At 37.2% G+C, this 20,299-nt stretch overlaps 1 protein-coding gene across 1 annotated transcript in view; it reads left to right on the forward strand.

Annotated features, from left to right (window-relative positions):
• Positions 1-363: 363 nt before the first annotated feature.
• LOC139737806 (tachykinin-like peptides receptor 99D) overlaps positions 364-20,299 on the forward strand; it is a 38,824-nt gene continuing 18,888 nt past the window's right edge. Inside the window, exon 1 of the mRNA XM_071648482.1 lies at positions 364-657. Coding sequence (XP_071504583.1) covers positions 364-657 — 294 coding nt within the window. The remainder of the gene's footprint in view (positions 658-20,299) is intronic.

A 20,299-nucleotide genomic window follows, 5' to 3' on the forward strand; every position in this document is an offset into this window, starting at 1 on the left:
TCCTTTTAAGGGGATTTTGATTAAGCATGATAAATGATACGAACGACGAAAATACATCTTGCTTGGTATAACTACAGAGGCTAAAATATAACAAAACCATTATACAAAATTATGTATATGCTGCGATAGAAGTTCTAAATGTTTCATATAAATTCTGGAGGAGTGTATTGCTTCGATCCTTGTGTTGCTTGTTTTTGCTGTCAGCAATTACGCACAAATTAATCATTTTCTTCTCATCTTTTGTTCAACCTGCAGGTCTCTGTCTGCGTGAGTATTTGCACCTTAACCGCCATCGGGGTCGACCGCTACTTCGCCGTCATTCGACCGCTGAAGTCCCGCATCGACCGCTTCCGTAGCAAGAGCATGATAGTCATCAGTTGGGTCGCGTCTACGCTCCTGGGATCTGTGGAGCTTTTCATGGGCAGGACCGAGGAGGTTGCTGCCTGCGGCCAAACCCTGACCAGCTGTTCTGAACACTGGCAGAAGGATCGGCTGCGGCTGATGTACGACATGGTTAACCTGGTACTGACCTACGTCTTACCCCTGGCCGTTCTCACGTTTACCTACACTGTCGTGGGGCGGCGTTTGTGGGGCCGCAGCATGCCTGGCAACGCCGACTTCACCCGTGACATGACACAGGAACGAGCAAAACGCAAGGTAACCCTATACAGTAACAGATTTCACGCAAAACAAATCCTTCCTCTCTTTCACCAGACACACAAGCACAAACACTTTAAGTTTTTTTTTCGGTCCTGTTTTATTGCATCGGCACTGCGTCATTACTTAAGAAAAAATACAGCAAAAAGTTGCATTGTCGCCACTAAGCAAACGTGACACGACATTTTTGCTCCTGCGACAATTGCTCCGGTCTTACTTTCTCCAAGGATTTAGGGTTAGGAATAGGATTGTCATGGGCGTGTTTGGTGTGAGGATTAGGATTAGGGTTGGTTATGTTTGTGGGTAGAATTTATGTTTGGCTTAACCTGCAGATATTCAATTGTCGCAGGAGCAAATGTCATTATACATTGTTTTAAAACGACAGAAAACAATACAGGCATCTTTCAAAATCAATATCATAAGTGTCAGCTTTATCAAACATGCAGACAGGTTTTGGTTATTTTCTCCATAGGAGTGTGTGTAAAGTTGTGACAAACTTGTGACGGCTGCGGTATTGCTTTAGTTTATTTCAAATTAAAAAAAAAAGAAACGCGAGTAAGAGATCTTCTTAATACCAAGGAAGTTGGTAAACGTATCGATACTACCCGTAGTGTGAATACATTAGCACATTGATACCAATAGACAAGGAGCCTTGAGGGAACGGAAGATAGCGTGGGTGTGGTTGTAATCAAATACACGTCTCCCTCCCTCCGGCAGGCACAGTTATTGAATTTTTTTTTTCCTTTCCAGCTCTCAGAAGGCATCCGGATACATATCAGATTCATGAAGAATGAAAGGGATTGTCCTTCATAATTACTACTGATTTGGAGATAAAGAAATTGTGAGTGAAAATGAGATTAAAAGAACTTAAAACTTACACATTGGTACTCAACTGCCGTTGTTTGAGGAAAGACAGCAAATTATCAAAACGTTCAGCAATCTCAGTGAACTGTAAGAAAATATTTGTTTTTTCCATCGAGAGAACGGCTTTGCAGTTTATACTAAGATTGATTGGTCATCATTTATCTCAAGGTGACATATTTTATACCTTATTCATTTGAAGAGCAATGAATAAGCGCAAGGATCACCGTCGTTTATTGTTACCAAACGATGATAGCAGAATTTTGATATCACTCAGTCGATCTTTGGCAGGTTTGGGAAGGGTTGTGAAATACTGGACTCCTTCCTTCATGATATCCTGCGTGATAAACTTAAGCACATTACGAACTTGGCGAGTGAAATCGGGGGGGGGGGGGGGGGGGGGGCTCATCAAAATTGTGAATAAAGTCAGATGCAATTTCGCCAAAGCGGCTGTCCGCCATGCGTCAAACCCTCACAGGTCACTGTACTGGCTCTGTCTTTATATCCGCTCTGCCTGAGATTGAGCGGGGAGGTTGAATATCCACCTTCCAGGATTGAACATCAAGCAAAATGTATCACTTCACCAAAATATTCAGAGTGCAGTTAAGCCCCAAACCGGATTCATGCACCTGCTACAGCATGTATCATTGGCTATGTGTTGCCAGTTTCTGGGTCCACTTCTGTGCCTGTCCCCTCTCTCCCTCTCTCCCTCTTTTCTATGCTATCCTTTCCAAAATTATTATTTTGATCTGTATTCATTGTTGTTTATCGCAGGTATTTCTTGATAACTCACAAGAACAGCAAACTTGGAGCTGCAGATGGATATTCGTCACGTCACTGCGGTTACATTTTAAAGGGAAATTCCAGACGTTTTTCATAATTTCACATCATGTAGTATATAAATCGACAACTCCATGTATAGATTTGTGGAATTTATTGTGGTTCTTGAGCAGAGAAACAATACTTTGAAAAACCTTAAACAAATTACACTGAACAAGGATGATGACGTAGGAGGTTCACATATTTCAGAAATGTAGCAGTGTAATTCCATTGCAATACCGTTTGCTTGGGAGTTCACCTGTGTATAATTTATGCATGCCTTCTTCTTTTGTTCTGCTTCCTTGAGCCCCAACTCATGCATTCTTATGGTGACTCTGCCATGTCAATTCAATTCAATTCAATTCAATTCAATCATAGTTTATTTCCAATCAACGAAAATCAAAAACATAGTACAATGTATACATGTCATTAAATGATATTGTTCAAACGCTTGCAAAAGATTCATGTAATATACGAGACAAATTATAGAACAACATATATGTACAATAATAAAGAGGAACACTGTACAAATACTACGTGGGCGAGCGGAAAATAAATTCGATCATGGAAAATAGTGATCCACTAAAAAGCAAAGCTTGTCGGACGTGGATCGCTAGATAAATAATGAGTGAATGATATACTATTCTATAACAATATACATGTAGTTATTTTGAGATACACAGGTCGGGAAAAAAAATATAGAATACCAATGCTATAGTGCCCGGACACTGTTCATTGAACCACGTGTACCGGGGAAATATGACAAGGACAATACATTCGTACACACATTCAATTACCCACACGCATATACACTGTTGGACGCGAGACAGTACCGAGAGGAGAGAAGACGGTAACAATATACAAGTCTACGAAGAACAATAGACGGGAAAGGAAAAGGAGAGAAGAAAGAAGAGAGGTCTGCACACAGAACACGCCAAGTGCTGCGACATCAGGACAGGTGAAAGCTCAAACATGAATTATAGCAATTTAAATTATCTAAGATTATAAGTAGAAAGTAAATGTTTTCTGAGTTTATATTTGAATGTGACAAATTTGGGGGAATCTTTTAAACTATTATCTAAATTATTCCAAAGTCTGGGTCCGGTATAAAGAAATGTATTTTGGGCATGTGCGGTTCTCATTAACGGAAGATGGAATTCTTCGGATCGTCGCGTGGGATAGTTATGAACATGACTGTTTCGATGAAATAAATCGTGGAATATTTTAGGTAAAAAGGTACTATTGTAATTAAACATAAACTGACCAAGTTGAAACACATACAAATCATTTACTTTTAATATTTTATGGTCAGAAAACAAAGCATCTGTATGTTCTCGGGTATGTAAATTAAAAACAATTCTAAGCGCTTTCTTTTGCAATAAAAGAAGTTTATCAAGTAACATCTGATATGTATTACCCCAAGCAAGAATCCCGTAGTTTAAATAAGGGAGTATCAAACTAGAATAAAGAGTTAATAATGCAGATGAAGGAAGATAATATTTCAATCTATTCATTACGCCAATGTTACGTGAAATAATTTTACATATGTTATCAATATGATTCCTCCATGAAAGCTTGTTATCAACGCAAACACCAAGAAATTTAAAAGAAGAAACTTCTTCTAAGGGAGTAGTATCAAATGTTATATTGCCTGGGAGGCTATCTAAAGAATTACTAAAAAGCATAACTTTTGTTTTTTGAATATTTAATGACAATTTGTTTGCGTATATCCATTGTATAACCTTTATCAATTCTTCATTGACTGTTCTTATTAAGATATTTGGGTCAGGGTGGGAAAAAAAAAGATTAGAGTCATCCGCGAATAATATGAATGATAGTTTCTCCGAGGATCTATGAAAATCATTAATATAAATAATGAATAACAATGGGCCTAATAAACTCCCTTGTGGAACACCACATGCAATTGTTTTACTTTGAGAGTCAAAGCCGTTGACATGTACAAATTGGGATCTTTCTGATAGGTAACTCGTGAACCACTCCAAGGCCTTTCCACGTATTCCATAATGAGACAGTTTGGCGAGAAGTATTCCGTGGTTAATCGTGTCAAAGGCCTTGGAGAAGTCCAAGAAGATACATATTGTGTGTGAAAGTGTGTCGAGTGCGTGTGTGACTTTGTCGATGAGGGCAAGTAGTGCGTGTGTTGTGCTGTGATTTTCCCTGAATCCAAATTGAAAGTTTGAAAATATGTCGCAGGTTTTAAGAAAACGTACTGTCCTGATGTAGACTATTCTTTCAAGAATCTTAGAAATAGAAGATAATAAAGATATGGGTCTATAGTTATTGACATCATCCTTCTCCCCTTTCTTATAAATAGGAATTACTTTCGCAATTTTCATGCTATTTGGCACATGGCCAGTTGCAAGCGATGAGTTGATAATATGTACTAAGGGATCCACTATTTGAGGAATTATGTTTTTTATCAAATGGTTGTCAATTCCGTCATGGCCAGGACTTTTACCTTCTTTCAAATTGGCAACAATCTTTACCATTTCTTCTTTATATGTTGGGTCAAAAAATATAGTTTTAGAGTTAGGTGTATCTAAAAAATCACTAAAAGATTTACTAGAAAGAGGAATATTTTGAGAAAGATTTTTTCCAATTGAAGAAAAGAAGTCATTAAAAATTTCAGCCATGCCAGCGGGAGTGTTGCTGGAGGCATTGCCCCACCGAACTTCAGAAATATTAGATGAATTGTTAGGTGTATTCATAGCATTCTTTAATGTTTTCCATGTGTTTTTAATGTCATTTTTATATTTACTTATCTGATTAACATAAAAAAGTTTCTTCTGCGTACGCAATAATTTGGTGAGTGTGTTTTTGTATGAAACATATTTTTTCTTATTTTTTTCAGTGGGATTACATTTATATTTATAAAACAAATTATTTTTCCTATTTATAGATCGTAATATAGACTGGGTTATCCACGGGAGTCTTGGAATTTGCTTATATCTATTTTTTATGTTACGCAGGGGAATATGGTTATCGATTTCGGAGGTAAGAGTAGATATGAAATAATCATAAGACAAATTGACATCGGTAGTGTTGTATACAGAAGACCAATCGAGTTCTTTTAAACTGTTTTGGAGACTTGTAAGATTATCTGCAGTAATCTTACGACGCTTATAATAATTATTTTGTTTATTCAGTTTAATCATCATCATCCTTGTTCATTGCAATTTGTTTTAAAGTTTGAAAATATTCTTATTCTTCATCCCAATTATCACAAATTCTGAAACTCTGTCTTCAGTATAACTAATTTATAGTTGTTCAAATGTAAAAATCTGAAAATCATCCGGAGGTCTCCTTTAAGCACTGCGCCCTAGCAAATGATTATATATTCAGTCACAATTAAACTGTCCCGCTGAATTACGATGGGAAAATGTGCAGTAACAGCAACAATAAAATAAGTGATTTATAAATGCTGTTCAATTAACCACTTGTTTCTTTTCTCTGTACTTGAGACAGACAAATATATGAAGCATAGATCGCTTAAGCAAGGTATTTTGCTAGCGTCTAGCCCTCATTTCAGTCGTTTTTCTCAGCGCTTGTAACTCATAATCATTGCAGCTTGTGAAGCTTGTTTCCCTTCACATGAACAAGCTTTGTGTGTTTCTGAAATATAGTGTACGTATTATGTTTCTGATCCAATCTTTCAAGCTTGTTTCCCTCACATGAACAAGCTTTGTGTGTTTCTGAAATATAATGTACGTATTATGTTTCTAATCCAATCTTTTCATTTGACAAAAGGAATCACTGAATGTCAATTTACAGTGGTGTCCCACACTGAGTGTGTGATCATTCACTCACCACACATTCATCTTCATTCACTGGCATTCATATCTATTTCAGTAACATCATGGAGAAGTATGTGGTAGGCGCCACAAATTTTATGAGAATACGTACAGACACTACATTAATCATTGGAGCTCTGTATGGAGAAATGCCTAGCACTGTCCCATGGAACACATCCTTTTCCCCTGCACCTCATGGATTACAATCATGTCAAAATGCGCGCGACATAACTGCAAAATAATAGATAATCGAACTAAATCAAATAATTGTCATTTGACAGTAGATTATCAATACCAATATAATACAGTGGCTGTTGCAGTGGTTAGTATATTCTCAGAATCAGTCTCACAGCACTTTCACTTGCATGAGCTAGAACTCGCTGTGCATTTTTTTTTTTTGTAGCCCAAGCTAACTGTCCATCATCCTTTCCCTATTCTTATCCGTTAGGCTATGTCCCTCCTAGTTTGCGAACGCATAAAGCATTCTTGTTGTTGTTTTTTTTTTAATGCTTGACCACCCTGCTACCGACTTTGTTTCTTTCCTTACCATCTCACATTGCCGTGTCACCTCCTTTCTCAATTTTCCCTTGGTTATCGTGTCGCCCAGGCCTCCTCACGATTCCGATACCACGCCGCTCGAGTTGTAAGGAGTATAATGGGCGCGATATTCGAATCGATTGTTATCCGATATTGCGCGTATGTTTACCCCCAGGATACTTCCGCAAAGAATATCGCATCCCGGTTGACAAGAGGCATCAACATCGAGAAACGAAATGCCACCAAACAAGTAGAGGAAACGCAAATATGCGTCCCTCTGCTTTTCAATCAAGATTACATTCTGTCTTTGCAATCCTACCACTCTCTATAGGGCACGGTCCCAGACTGGATTGTGTCTTTTCGATTTATCACCTCCAGCTCCAGCGGAGAAAAAAAAACAAAAACAATTCAAAAGGGACAGACAAGAGACTATCAGCAGGCCTGGGGATGAGAATGCGTTGCTTTATTTAGACTTGTTTATGACGGAGCAATGTCTTAAAAACAAATGTTTGTTACGTCAAACACAGTAATAACTCATAAACCTTTGCCAGGAGCATGGCTTTACCACTATTCCAAGTTAATGTAAACTGGGTTTCTTCCGAAACAACCCGGTAGACTTCTGCTGCAGCCATTTCATTGCAAAACGTTTCCAGCGAGGGTCTCATGTGGTCTAGAAAAGAGCAGAAGATAGTAAGCTGTTTGTGATAAGTTTGCCATGTTTTCGGCCTCCCAGGTAATCAATACCTGCTCCACTGAAAGTTCCTGCTAACGGCAAGCTTCTCCATCAAATGACGAAGTAGAATATCATTATATTGATTATGCTTCCCTGGCTGCATATCGAAAGGTTACATCAGTCTTCTCTTTCCTAATTACCAACTGATAAAATTGCTTGAAACAAGGTGGGAAATGCATACATGTTTATCATTCATGCCTAACAGCCAAGGCATCAATCAACGACATCACCAAAGTGAATACTTTCTGTTTGTATAACTACCTTTGCCATTTGAAGGTTGTAGCCTGCGCGTACCGAACACTCTTGAATTTATAATAGAAATCGATATGCAATGACTATAATGATGACGATGACAATACTAACATTGATAACAGGGGCAGATCCAGGAATTCCGTAAAAAAAAGGGGGCGACTCTAGAAAATTAAAGGGACCGCACGCGTCCCTTTTCTTTTTTTAACAAAAATGGAGGGAGGGGGAGGCGACCGGTGCGCTCCCCCTGGATCCGTCACTGGATAATAGGATGGTCTTTTTTTACATTCTTCTTCTTCTTCTTCTTCTTCTTCTTCTTCTTTAGCCAGGGTAACCCCTTCAGTGTTTTCATTGCTCTATTAGCGGGCCCCGCGATTGATATTCACCCCAACGTTGTCAGATGCCCATTTATACACCTGGGTGATAGATGTTGAAATTAAAGCATCTAGTACAAGGTTGTAGGCACTAGACAGGATTTGCACTTGGGACCACAGATTAAAAGTAAAGAGTTTCACTGACGATGCCACAGCTTCCGAAGCGCAAGGTTGGAAAAGTTAATGTGGCAATTTTGAAATCTTGTATAGCTTACCAAGAAGACATGAAGACATTGAATACCACTAAGACACATCACAAGACACGATAATAATTATTACGATCAAATGATATTCAATAAACTAAAATGATTAATGAATATCATAAAGTATGATTTGAAATGAAATTGTGATAGATTGTATGTAGGCCTATATAGGGTATATTGTATGTCACCATGATATAAAAAGTTATAAAATTGTTTCTCCTGTCACTATGTGTAAAAAGAGATTGATAAAATTCAGATATATTCAGATATATTGTTGGTGTTGTTGTGTTGTTGTTGTTGTGTTTTGTTGTTTTTTTTGGGGGGGGGGGCAGAGTTAATTGTTCTACAGTAGTTATTCTACTGGCGACAAAGTTTTAAAGACTGACTAACTCATGTCTTATCATCCAGGGTCACTGACGATTTTTTTTTTTGGACCGCGAAACGTGATCAGTTCATTTGTTGTCGTTAGAGATATTTAAAGAAATAATTACTCCAATAAACTGCAATCTGATACATGCGAAAGGAAGGGCTCAGTTGATATTGTCATGGGAATCGAGGCTAAATGCTTTCCCACTATCCCTTCAAGATATTTCGATAGCTGGAAAATTTTGACGTACATTCTTTTTCTCTGTCGTGAACTAAACAAGACAAATAATATTTGTTATACCCCTGTTCTATTGTAAAAAGTTGAGAATTTCTTGATTGTCTTTATATTCCAAAATTGTTCTTTTAAATCTTCTCCTCATTATTCTCTTGTTTATAAGCTTCCTATTTTGCCGAAGTTCTCATAACTTCTTCGAATTTCCATTCTGAGGAGACTTCTTCCCTGTAGACCCATTTTCAGATTTGTCCATGTTATATTATATTCGTTGATTTTACGAGGAGTAAATGCTCTCAATGCAAAGATCGATGGAATTAAAGATAATAGCGGTAGATTATGTATACAGAGGACTGATTGCTGAGCAGGGTATACCCAGGGTCAAAGGTAAGTAGGCCTACTCGTGATAATATATATATATATATATATATATATATATATATATACATAATGTTATGTATCGTATATATTATTTTGCCTCAAGATCAGTAGACAGTAAGTTCATATCATGTGTAGATAAACTTTCAGCGGTAAACAAAGTACATTATAAGCTGTTCATGACAATGTGACTCGGTCGAACACTTTGGAGTGTGGTTAGGAAGGTCTGATTGTATGTAGGTCTTCATATATGAGGACTCGACACTATAACTTCTTTGTCTGGGTGGCCCGTTCGGACCATATAAATCTTCGAACTCGAAATTAGTGGCCCGAAATTACAGCAAAAGTGACAATCCATTTAGAATCCTAGTTGCCCGATCAAGCCACCAAATTTGGTGGCCTGACACTAATATTAAGTGGCCATGGGCCACCCAGCCACCGGGCCACGATTAGTGTCGAGCCCTGCACATACATTCATTTTGAAATTAAGTCTCGAATGTCATCCTTTCAACATTTTCCATCGTAAATAACATGACGAGATTCGTCAAGAATTATCATAAGGGATAGAAAATCGATAACGTTAAAAGGAACACGTACGAACATGTCCCAATCCATCGGCCGGCCGGGCTCCTGACATGACTAAAGGTCAAGGCACCGTTAATGATAAGAATCATTTGTCCAAACTCCATTACAGTTAATCTAACTTCCAAATAAAGTTCAGCCTTACGTAGTTTCCCTGAGGGTATCAATATGCATAATGTGATGAATCGTCATATGGCATCGGCGACCATAAGAGAGAGGATGGCGGAATTTTTCATTTAGCGCAGGCGACACTCAAGTTCCTTGATACTTGTCTCTTTGATATATATAATCATTAGTATTATCATCATCACTATTCATGACTTTTTCCCCGTCTATCTGTCTCCTGTCTGTACGACAAATGGTAGTACCCACATAAAGAAAAGCTACATTCGCCCAAGGAGCCGGGAATCCTGGGTCACAAAATGCAAATTGCAATGCAGGTTGTTATTTCTTACCCTCTCGACAAACTTATGGAGAAAGCACAGGCCAGTCGGTAAGCCGCTGACAGCTACTTATCGCTAAAAACACTAACATGAATAAAAGTGGCTCAGAGCGAGCAATTACAAGGTCTTCTACTGTGAATAATACGTTCTCTAGAGTATCAATTTTCCGCGTCTATTTTTCTGAGAATAAATACTAGCAGGTGATAGGAAATAAATGCTCGGAATAAAAAATCTTCAGGGAGTGAGAAGTTTGATGATGGAAAATATCACGTCTGTTACTGACTTCATCCCCCTTTTTACCCGGGGACGAGATACGGTATATATTCAACATGAAAAATGAAGTGAAGGATAAAAGCGCGACAAGATGCGGAGTTTTCCGGAACGACCTCATAGCTTTGCTGCAAGGTATACATAAGGTGAAAAAAAAACGACAACATGTGGCATCAAAGTAAACACGGAAAATACGCGGTAATATAAGGGCACCATGAACACGATGAAGAGAGAGACGTTAGTGTTTGTAATTGAATAATTTAATGAATAATTTCGTGAGATTTTTTATTGTAAGGGCACAAACATTATGATTATATAAACTGAAAAAGAACAATAATATCAAAGTAAAACGTCTAACGTTACGCGTATTACACACACACACACACACACACACACTATATATATATATATATATATGCATATTTACATGCATATATAATATAGTGTATATATATATATATATATATATGTACATAAATAGATTTTTACATAAATTATTATATATCATAAGTATACTATATACTAAGATTTTGTAGTTTCGATTGGAAAGCAATATTGTTTCTTTAATACAAAATAATCTCCGAACAGTAAATCCCCATAGATCTTCTCAGCAACTTTTTCACTTTTCGCCAAAATCTGCTTTGTAACATGACGTGCCTCTTGAATGTCTTCTGTCGATTTTAAATCAAACTGCATGTTAGTGTGGCAAAAAAAAAAAGATCGAAGGCCAGCATCCCTGCCATTTCTTTCTGTTTCATTAATATTTCCAAAGATTACTCCTATATTACGGAACAAATACTTTCACGCGCTTTCAGCATTTTTAAAACGTGTAAACTTTTGCCAATCTGCCTTGGTCGAGGAATTTCTCTCTTCCTCGCAGTGAAGTATTATTAAACTTCCTTGGAGACAATGATTTTATGACCTTTGATTTGTGTAATTACACAAAAAGTAAGGAAAATAACTTTTTGTAGTAACTGTTTCCAAGCGTCTTGGCTTAACACTTAAACGTTGCCATGATAATAGGTTCCGTCTCCTCCCCCTAGCCTACAATCTTTAAAAAAAAATTAAGAGATAGCAAAAAAGTCACATTTCTTTTATCAAACCTTCCCTAAAACAATTATTTTGTTTTGGTTTTTTTTTTTCTGAGGGGAGGAGAGGAGGTTGGATACCTTCATTCCTATTGATGGTTGAATAATTAGGAATTGATGGATTGACATAGACGTAATGCAGCAGCTTTGCCTTCTGCGATTACAGCTTGTGATAGATTGATTGGACATTGTTGTCGTAATGCATATAACAAGAAGGATATTACTCTTCCATGGGCGCCGTGAGATCATTACACGGTGACATCAGTAGATGTTACGTGAAGGTGAGTTTGTTTACCTGCGTTATGGCAGGCCAAATGAGCCTTTGTAAACTTTAAAACTAAAGCTTGGTGGACACGAACTAAACGAATGTAAAGTTTTGAATACTCCAACAAACTACGCAACCATAGGACTATGCAATTATGTGATTATACGATGTTAAGATGTTACTAGTTGTGCGTGAAGGAATGAGTGGCCGTTCTATTCTAACCAATCACCGTGCAGTTGTTGGAAATTGAAATAAAGGAAATTTAAAGATTTGCAGATATCAAATAAACTTCATTTCTCCATGCGCCTGACATAAGGATGGCTGTGTGGTGCCAGCCATTCAAGGCGCACAAACGCGATCTCTTCTTCGATACAGACAAGTTTCACCTTTTCATTTCATTTATTTTCACTTAATAAAACATGCATACATAAAATGTGACAATTTGTATGACAAGTATAACATGACAATGTGACAAATAAACAAACAAAGCAAACAAACAACCAAAGATATCAGGTCAAGGGGTTAGTGAGAAGGCAATGGGCCTCATTTAAAACTAACCCCGGAAAAGTAAATACAGCGTTATGTCTCTTCTTTCTATAAACTATAACTGAGAAAAACGTTGGCACGCACACACACACACACTCACACATACACACACATGCATGTACACAGACAAAACATACACCAGCACATGAACAATACACAAGATGCCATTTTCACAAACACATCCCTATCATAAATGAAAAAAAGATATTATTCAGAGGGGTGAAGGTTCAGGTGTGAGTTTCTTCAGTTTGTCTCCCTCTACAAATTAAATTTGTTAAGATCGCAACTGCTGATCTGTAAATTAACAAACATGTCGGAAAAACAGGAACCAGTGGGACTCGAACCTGTCATCTACTGCTTTCCGGGCAGCGACACTACCACCAGGCTGTCCCTGGTTGCCGGCAGTGACACGATGAACATGGAACAAATACCCAAGCTCCGAAATTCCGACATTATCATGCTAATATCTTATAAATTCAGAAAATGATATTGGTAACTTCCAGAATACCTTTCAAGTAAAATACACTTCAAAGCTTTCTTAAAACTTTGTACCGTTTTCTTACATTTCACATCAGAGTGGATAGAAATTCCAGATTTGAGGGTCTTGAAAAAATATTGACTTTTTGCAGGAGGATGTTCGTATCTGAGGCAAGTACAATTTTCTACAATTTCTTGTGCCATAATTATGATTAACTTTGTTTAGTTTAAAATAACCACGTAATGATGCAGGTAAAATGTCATTATAACATAAGAACATATATACTGCACTCTGTAATAAAATTCATATATATCATATACAGTTAAAATAGACAAAGTAAAAAATATTGGCAAAGAAGGCGCCCTATACGATGAATGCGAGACTATTCTAATAGCTCGCTTTTGCAGTTGAAACAGTCTCTGCATATTACACTCATTAGATTTCCCCCATGCTAAAATACAATAATTTAGAGGTGGTAAAATAAGGGTGTTATATAAAAGTAATAACAAAGATCTAGAGTATGACCGTAGTCTGTTTAAGATGCCGATACTTTTTGATATTTTGTTGCAGATGACACCAGTGTGTTCCTTCCATGACAAACAGTCATCAATTTCAACCCCAAGAAATTTTACATAAGAGGCACGAAATATTCTATTTTCATTAATATAAATCACAATTTCATCTTCATTTATAAGCTTATTTGAATACACCATATAATTTGTTTTATTTAAATTCAATGCCAATTTATTTACTTGCAACCATTCCATAAGTTTACTTATCTCATGATTAAATGGATATTGTAAAATATCAGAATTACAGTCGGACAGGAACACACTTGTGTCATCAGCAAACTGAATAAATTCAAGCTTGTCTGAAATATTGCACATATCATTTACATATAATATGAATAATAATGGTCCAAGGATAAAACCATGGGGCACTCCATACCTTGTGGTTTTCTGTTCAGATTGTATATCATTTAACTGAACATACTGCTTTCTGTCGATTAGATAACTTGTAAACCATTGTAATAATACCCCGCGAATTCCATATTTATGATATAATTTTCTTATCAATATGGTATGGTCCATCGTATCAAAGGCCTTACTTAAATCAATAAATAAGCCAACCATTATTTATTTTCTGTCCAAAACATCAACAACCTTATGTATGAATTCCAATAAAGCATGGGAGGTGGAATGCCCACTTCTAAACCCATATTGATATGGCGATATTATATTACATTCGCTTAAAAAAAAAATCTGTTGTTCACACATTTTTCTAAAACTTTGGAGAAAACAGGCAATATTGAAATGGGACGATAATTGGAAACATCATCTTTTTTCCTTTTCTTTTAAATAGGCACTAACCTGGCAATTTCTATTTGTCAGGAACAACACCATTAGATATAAACAAGTTGAATATTTCACTCAGTGGATAACGAATTACATGAACTACTTTTTTATCATATCAGCCTATATTTCGTCAAACCCAGAACTTTCACCATTTTAAAAACAAGTTACAATCTCAATGATTTCTATTGAAACAATGGGAGAAAAAAAAAGCAGTGTGATCATTCATTGTTAAATATTTTTTGAAGTCATTCGAATGCTCAAATTGTGATGAAGGAGTAAAACCAATATCAATGAAGTAATCGTTAAAAACATTGCAAATATCATCAGTGGATTGCACTCGGTGATCATCCCACATTTTCTTGGTATGATAGGTACAATTACAGTCCTTTTTGTGTAATTATTCATTGATAACATTCCACATTCTTTTCATGTTTCCATTAGCAGATGTATATTTGTTCATTTAATAATTCCTCTTAACAATCTTTACTTTATTATTAACAATGTTAGGGTATGTTTTATATACACGCAGTCTATACCGGGTTCTGTTTTGTGAATATTTCGTATACAATACATGTTTCTTTTTGCACATCTTCTTTAATTCTTTTGTAAACCATGGTTTATTCCTATGAGCACTAATTTATATACAATTATTCATATTATCAAAATTACTATTTATACTTCTACAATTTAAATGTACACAAGAAAATTCATGAGCAGAACTATTGACCTTGAATTGACTATCAAACTGATTGTATTCATCTTTTAAACCAACTAGTGAAAGTATACATTCATTTCTCTTAGCCGGTGGCATACATTAAGAATGGTTGTGGGGTTTTCCCCAATCAGGATGCACGAAGCAATACATCCATTCCATTGTGCTGCATAATCATGTGCTGTATTTTCTAAGTCCTATCAACGTATATTAGGAATTATATTTTGGATCAAAAATTTATCCTGTGGTGATTGGTTGAAAGAGCTTCACGTGATTATAGGTATTTTCAGCTATTTCAGAAAGTTGACAATCCATAAAGTAGGCCTACTATTTGCAAAATGACGTCACTTCTATGACGACATTTTGCAAATAGTATACTATTTGCAAAATGATGTCACAAAGCAATTCTGAAATTGTGCGCAGCTTTGCACCGTCACTCTGTGAAATGTAACAATTTCTAGCAAAGCAATTGTGACGCCACAAAGCAATTTTGACATTGCGCACTGCTAGTACCGTCACTCTGTGAAATGTATCAATTTCTAACAAAATAATTGTGACATCATTAAAACAATTCTGACATTATATAGATGAAAACTGGCGGGGGAGGGGACATACCGAATGTTCCACCCGAAGGGTTTGAAATGCTAATGAGGGAGGTTATAAGTCCCGAGACGAAGTCGATGGACTTATAGCCTTCCGAAATAGCATTTCAAACCCTGAGGGTGAACGTTTGGTACATGTTCCCGACAACAAAAGTCATCATCTGTTATATTATATGGGTTAGTCAAATACAAATTGTACGTCAAATACTCAGTACGTCAACGTCAACCATTTACCATGGACCAGCAGCACACAATGCACTCGATAGCTCGCTCGCGCAGAGCCAAAATTCATATTGTGCGCGCGCGGCGCGGTCCTCGGCCTCTGTCATTTATTTTGTTACGTGAAAATGTTTTCCCATGGGAGAACATTACGAAGAATGTTCGCCCATGGGCGAACATAACGAATGTACCTCCATCACGTGACTGTGTTTAGCCAATCACTAACCGGTATTTGACTAACCCATTTAATATTGCGCATTGTTTCGCACCTTAACACCGCGCGTCGCGCGTGTAATGTAACATTTTAACAAACATCACAAAGCAGGTCCGACATCGTGCGCAGCGACAATCCCTTTACAACATCGCATCCATCATACGACTTCTAGCTTTGCGTTTCCTCCCCATTTCCCCTTCTTTTGTTTAATTTTTTTATCCAAAATCGGTGCCTCAAAAAGAACTATTCACTTCGGGGCTGCACCCCTCAGTGAATAGTTCTTTTGGAGTCACCTCTGCCCATAGTTTTAACAAGAAACTCTCAAGGCAAAGTATATTTGTATACTATGCCTTCATTCTAAGGGCCAAGCAGCATTAAGTGTGTGGTGACTTTATAGAAGATTTCTTATCACTTTAATCTCAAAGTATGTTTCCCCTCGCAAAACTCTCTCAAATGCTGCAATCAATAATCGAAATGATTGCAAGTAGTGTGAAATCATTGTGTTCGACTGTCTATGTGGTCTAAATCTGCTCTCTGACTGAAAGTACCTGGTTGGGAGATTGAGAGATTACATGGAGTCAGTTTCTTTTTAAACCGTAGAATTAAAGGCAAGAATAATTTGCTATCACTTCTGTGCTGCTCCTCATCCCCTTCTCGGCTCTACCAATTCTTTTATATTCGTTATTATTATTTTTTTATGCCCTCTTGTCATTTCACTATAAATCCTTATTATGTGAGTAATCTTACAAGGAAGAATTGCCAGTGAACTGGCTAATTAGGAAGGATCATTTTCAATATGCAGGCCCACGAGAACATGTTTAAGATATGTATTGCGCATCCCGGCATCCATAGCAACTATTGTCATAATATTAGGTCATCCCTCTCATCAGGTATACAAGCCATGCAATCCTAATTAATTAGGAATGATAATCTCAAACATCCAGGGCTATGAAAACATGCTTAAAGGACAAGTTCACCTTTATAAACATAAGGATTGAGAGAATGTAGCAATATTAGTAGAATACATCATTGAAAGTTTGAGGAATATCAGACAATCCGTTCAAAAGTTATGAATTTTAAAAATTTTTGTGCAGCAACCGCTGGATGAGAAGACTACTGCAGTGTATGAATAACTTGCGTAAAACAATATAAGGAAAATATAAAGAGAATTTCACAAAATTCCATCTTTTGAAAAAAGTACACATTCCCCTGACTCGTTACCGACAAAATGTTATGGGCAATATTATTCCCCCTGCCTTTAGAAAGAGGCAAGTCAAGAGCTCTTTTATTATGCGAAAAAAGTGAAAATATGTTGAATTTTCTTTTACATTTTCTTTATACTGTTGTACGCATATGACTCACAAGCTGTAGTAGTCTCCTCATCCAGCGGTTCCAACACAAAAATTTAAAAAATTCATAACTTTTGCATCGATTGTCCAATTTTCCTCAAACTTTCACTGATGTGTTCTACTATAGGTTTTCCCGGTCAATTTCATACTTTTGTCACTCAAATTCATTAATGTGCATTCAAATTCACGCAGCGCACGCACGCGAAAATATTCGGGCATTCAAATTCAGAATCCGAGCGATCAATTTCATTTATGGGCGTTCTATTTCGTTTTCGTGAAATCAAATTCACGATTGGGCATTCAATTTCAAAATGCGAGCATCGACTTTCCTACTCGTGCATTCAAATTCATGCGATAGTCACGTGATAGTCCCAATGAGCTTGTTTGGAGCGTTCAAATTCATTTTTAGGCGATCAAGTTCCTACTTCGTGCAATCAATTTAACGAGGAAAATGGAGTAGACTTTTAAGAAAGGGAAAAGAGCCAGCACAACCAACAAAGGCTTGCATATAGTGTAATTATGGTTGTTTACAGGTTCTACATTGTTCTCTGTTCATGTATTCTTTGTTTTTCATCTCAATAAATTTCAAATTGCAATGTCCAATCAGCAGTGCATCCAAACAACACAGCGACTAGTAATCATATTTCTTGGTGATACTGCATGCTGACAACGCCCCAACACCAACCACATAATCATGATAATGACAATTCATCAATTTAAAGACAAACTGACACACAATGATCTCACATAGTCCCGCAAAAGTAAATCAATAAGACAGCAATACACAACAAACAACACGTATAAAATGTTAAAGTATCAGCTTCAATATAGTCGAAATTGTTTTTTTTTCCTCGAAAGTGTCAAACAACCCTCTGTATTATGCTCGTCTGTAGGCCTATACAGTGCCTAATTTTTGTTTGTTTGTTTTGTTTTCCATCAAACAAGATGGCTGGATAACCCATATTCAGCTGCAAAAGCTGGTCTCCCATAATATGGGGTCAAGTTTGATGTTCTGCTCTTTGCGATGAATAAATGAAGTGGGATCTTTTACGTGCATGAGTTGTGACTCTCTTACACATGGGACCTCCATTTTATGTCCAATCCAAGGGACATGTGCCTGTATATTCCTATTTACTAAGCGCGAGTTCAAAATTGTCAATGAACAGGTGGACCTCTATACTGCAAAATAAATAATCATCAAAAATCCCAATATATTCAAAGCCAAATGAGAAACACATGCATACACGACCCCAAACTAACTAAATTCAGGACTTCTTTTAAATTGAATGCAGTTATTTGGAACATGGTTGCCTATTCACGAATTTGAATGACCGACGAGATTCCGTCGCCAGCTTGACATGAATTTGACTGCTCATTGATGAAATGCGTGCTCCTCTCTTAAATTTGAATGCTCCGATAGTGAATTTGAATGTTCCGATAGTGAATTTGAATGCTCCGATAGTGAATTTGAATGCTCCGACAGTGAATTCGAATGCTCGGATAGTGAATTCGAATGACCGGATTTTGAATTTGATTGCTGATTCAGTGCTGCGAGCGTGGAATGCGTGAAATCGAATGCTCGGAATAGGAACTTGAATGACAAAAGTATGAAATTGACCGGGAAAACCTATAATATTGTTGCGTTCTCTCAATCCTTATGTTTATGAAGGTGAACTTGTCCTTTAAGGTATCCAAAATTTATGAAACGAATTACATAATATGCTATCCTTTTTACGAGGCATTACTAGCCAGGCCGACAATAATTGGCTAAAATCGTACAACGGTTCGTATACATGTACATGTTTGAAAATGGACGTATGTTTTCGTAAACTTTGATTGTTAAGTCATATAACCGTTTGTCTGTATAGCGCATGGAGGAATGAATGTAGAGTTTTTTCGGTCCTAATTAGTTAAAGCCCTACAATCATCCGTTCATGAATGCATGGATGTTTAATATTGTTCGTTATGGCCCGCACAAGCAGCAACTACACGTCCATTCTACGGATGCACAGTTGCATAGTTACTTGCTTGTGCAGTTTTGTGCCCTGTGAGGGGGATAAAAGTTATCCCATGAAGCACTGATGAAGCGTTGTGACGTTGTGATTGTTAATGACACTTTCGGCCTGCCATAGTCATGACAGTATTGCGCCCCATCCATTCCGCGGCGACGCATACGGGTTATTCCGTTCCTCCATTAATCACCATCCGAATTTCGCGCTTGGCAGTGGAACCGTATAATAGTCACTTTATCGCTCGAAACACGTATTAGGTATATTTAAGTGGTTAAGATGAATTGACTTATGTCATCTAGCCGGGTTTTTTTTTCTCTCATTCGAAATCTTTCCCTTAAAAACTCTCACCACCAAGGTCTGTGGTGGAGTCGGTGATCTGCTACTCATCAGTCAATGTTCAATCGGTCATGATTATTGTTCTTTACTGTGTCTAATAGTCCCTTTTTTATGCCTCCGCCACGAAGTGTCGCCGAAGGCATTATGTTCTCGGCTTGTCCGTCCGTCCGTCCGTCTGTCCTTCCGTCCGTCCATCCGTCTGTCCGTCCGTTCGTTCGTCTGTCCGTCCGTCCGTCTGTAATCAATTTTGTGAACAGCGTAATTAAAAGAAAAACGTTTAAGGTTTCCTAATGAAACTTGGCTTGTATAAGTACGAGTGAGCGAAGTTATGCCTATCAACTTTTGGGCGCATATGACCGAGGTCAAAGGTCAAAAGGTCAAGGTCAAATGCTCAATATATCACTATTTTCCCCACATCGATCCAATGCCTGAAGGTATTTTCTTGAAACTTAGTGTATACATGAACTACCAAATGAAGATTCTTCAGAAAGCATTTGAGGTCATGAGGTTAAAGATCAAAGGTCAAAGGTCAAGTGAAAATGTTAAAATTTCACTTTGTTTCTCCATATCTTACAAATGGTTCAAGGTACCTACATGAAACTTAGTA

This window comes from Diadema antillarum, unplaced genomic scaffold (assembly GCF_040938485.1).
Source record: "Diadema antillarum isolate AM-2024a unplaced genomic scaffold, OU_Dant_1.0 seq00000705_RagTag, whole genome shotgun sequence".
In the NCBI taxonomy this organism is placed as follows: domain Eukaryota; kingdom Metazoa; phylum Echinodermata; class Echinoidea; order Diadematoida; family Diadematidae; genus Diadema; species Diadema antillarum.